Source organism: Coenobita brevimanus, chromosome 44, assembly GCF_032717465.1.
Source record: "Coenobita brevimanus isolate Jiangsu-jjx chromosome 44, ASM3271746v2, whole genome shotgun sequence".
Lineage (NCBI taxonomy): Eukaryota > Metazoa > Arthropoda > Malacostraca > Decapoda > Coenobitidae > Coenobita > Coenobita brevimanus.
In genome coordinates, this window is record NC_136997.1 from 10,360,868 (window position 1) to 10,364,076 (window position 3,209).

The 3,209-nt window shown below is 39.6% G+C and overlaps 1 protein-coding gene across 1 annotated transcript in view; it reads right to left on the reverse strand.

Moving 5' to 3' along the window:
• The window catches only part of LOC145397971 (glutamate receptor ionotropic, kainate 2-like), a 129,492-nt gene extending 127,364 nt beyond the window's left edge, over nucleotides 1-2,128 (reverse strand). Inside the window, exon 1 of the mRNA XM_080270946.1 lies at nucleotides 1,991-2,128. Within this exon, the coding sequence (XP_080127072.1) occupies nucleotides 1,991-2,128 (138 nt within the window). The remainder of the gene's footprint in view (nucleotides 1-1,990) is intronic.
• Between the last annotated feature and the right edge of the window lie 1,081 nt (nucleotides 2,129-3,209).

Genomic DNA, 3,209 nt, shown 5'->3' on the forward strand with positions numbered 1-3,209 from the left:
ACTCTACCAATATATATATATATATATATATATATATATATATATATATATATATATATATATATATATATATATATATATATATCTATATATATATCTATATATATATATATATATATATATATATATATATATATATATATATATATATATATATATATATATATATATATAATCCAGTCCTATGCCTTCCCATGAGGTGCGTAGGAACCCAGAGCTAGGCAAGTCCTGACATTTAAGAACAGAGTGACCAGCCTCACTCATCCCTGAGTGGCATTACGTAAGCAATAAACCCCAAACATCCATTGGACAGAAACCTTCACAGGCTCAGTCTGATTCGAGTGCCTTAATTACCCACTAAATCACCAGGCGGTATAATGTGGTTACATGGTTACGACCCAGCGTAGTAAATGGTTTTCTGGTGTACAGGAAACCATTTGGCTTGACACTCAGTGTATAGTCACCCATAGGCAGCAGGAAGGGGAAAGAATGAAGGAAAAAAAAGGCAGAAGAGGAAGGAAGGAAGAGAGGAGAGGGCAGACACCCAAAGCAGCATTACGTCGAGTGAGTGGATGGTGTGTGTGTGTGTGTGTGTGTGTGTGTGTGTGTGTGTGTGTGTGTAAAGAAAGAGAGAGAGAGAGAGAGAGAGAGAGAGAGAGAGAGAGAGAGAGTATCTATAAAAAGATGTGGGTGAGAGGGGAGGTCAGTGTTACAACATGTCCAAACAGAACTGATGGGAGAACATACTTGTACACAAAGGTTCTTTATTACCATACTTTGAAGGATTAGGGTATCTCTTTAGTGCCTTTGGAGTTTTCGTAATGCCTCTTCTTTGGCGACTCATTCTTCATACTACACCTCTGTATCCTCATGTATGATATTGACGGAAACTATGATAATATTATAATGGAATATATTGCATGCGAGTGGGTTAATTTTAACATGCAAAATGAATCGCCAACGGAAGAAGCACTACGCAACCCCTATGCCACTGAGTCCCGCCCCTGATATGTGTTCTGTAAGAAGGGCAGATTGCACATTTAACGACTTGGTTTAATCTTTGCAAGCTTCAGACGATTTTAGTCAGCTTAAGGAAAGAAATGAGGTTGTGAAGGAGGTGCTGGAGATTGATTTTATCCTCCACACTAGTACTGATTCCTTTAGGGTTAACAGAATTGTCAAGAACTAGAATAATAAACTAAAACTAGAGAAGCGTGGCTGTTTGCTGCCGGACCGTCAGGGAAGGGATAATATTAAAATATGAAGTTGTTGTTAAAATGAAACAAAGGCATTCGGGAACTCAGTGCTAATCACCTGCAAAATGTGTTGCTGGCTAAGGTATAAGTTACGCACAAGCCAGATTTAGAGACAAATTACAAAGCTCTAACGAATTTAGTCATTGCGTTTCACAAAAAGCCAATCCATATTGAAAGATATTATATGCCAGCTGGCATTCGGTCGTTTTTTATCAAATTCTCATTAAAAGTAATTTGCTTTTGTACATCCACATTATTGCTATTTCCTGAAGGTTTGGTGAAAATTCGTCCAAAACTTTTCGAGATATTTTATACATGAACACACAAAGACGATGTGACAAAACTATATCCCCTTGCATTGCTAAACTCGGGCAATAATGATTTTAGTTTACCTACAAACTAATGGAAGAGATAGAATAATCCGACGACGCTTGGGAGATCTTTTGAAGGCTCATGGGAGGCTGCTATGAGTTACTTCCAAAGTACGATGGTCACATGAAAGAGACCGAGTCTCGGCTAGAAGAAAGTGGGCTGATGTGTGTGTGTGTGTGTGTGTGTGTGTGTGTTGGTGGGTGCCGGGCTGGATGACGTATGAGCTAATCAGTCCTTCAGTAAATCAGTGACAAAGACATTTCAAGGTTTTCCTCCAACGAGGGTCCGGCAAAAATCCGTCATAGGATTGAAGGGGTTAATGTTATGACAAAGTTATCAGCGCCAGTCCTAAATTTACTTACATTAGTAAAGCCCAGTTTTAAGCAGTGGTTGTCTGCATTCACTGCCATTGTAAGGACGCGGGCGCTGGAGCTCCCCTGACGGCAGCGACGAATACTATACTGAACTGAACCTCCCTTTGCCGGTCCAATAAAAGGCATCTGGTCCCTTACTCATAAAAGTTCTTAAGCTTAAGCTTGGTATAAAATGGTTTCCTCATGCTTCTATCCAGACTCAATAAATACAGCAAATTCTTGAAATCTGCACAAAATTATTAATAAGCTGTAAATACTACAAAGCAAAATACATTCTAAATGATAGCCACTGATATGAAAAACTGTTAATCGTAATAACTGGTTAAGATGTTTCATAAAAAAGACCCAGTTCTTGTATTCGCGTCGATTAAAAAAGGCTCCCTAACACCTCTTCTTTACCCATTTATACTGTACCAGGTACGTTAGTATTCCCATGCAGTTATTAATGCAAACTATGTCGATATTAATGAGATATAATTAACACACAAAAGAGCAGAAAGTTGTAATACGCAAATTTATATCTAAGGACGACGTGGTAGAAAGCCTTACAGACTGAAGAGAATACGAACCCAGCACCGCGATTCTTAAGTCTTATGATCAGTTCCTTATCATGAGTATTTTAGTCGTTTTCTTTGGGGGGGGGGTGAAAGTGTGTTGCTGTTGATGTGCTATGAAAAACTGAGAAAATTACCTTGTGATGGTTTGGCCATGTGGTGAGAATAGCGACTAAGAAACTGATTAGGAGAGTGTGAGTGAGTGAGTTAGACGGGAGCGAGGTGAAGACCGAGAATAACATAAAGGAATGGGATGGGGAAGAATACAAGAGAAGGGGTGTGAGTTAGAGAAAGGGCAACCTGACTGAGGAGGGCAAGATGAGATGGAGGCGATAGATTTGTGACTACTCCTTTCGAGATTATGGCATCTGGCTTTAGGTAGGTGTAGGATTAAGGTTTCCTTTTGATCAGGAGGGACAAGGAATGGAACGTGTAAACTATTTCTGTGTTTCTTTGTGTATTAAGAAAGACAGTTGTGTCTGGGTAATCATCGTAAGTATGTATGTGAATCCAGGCCCAAGAAGTAGTAGCAGTAGTGTAACCCCGCTGAATCTGAACAAACAGACCCACCACCAGCAGACAACCCATGTAGATCCGACCAATAAATCAATGTTTCTTTGTGGTGGATAGCTTCTCGCTACAGCGAGGAGCGA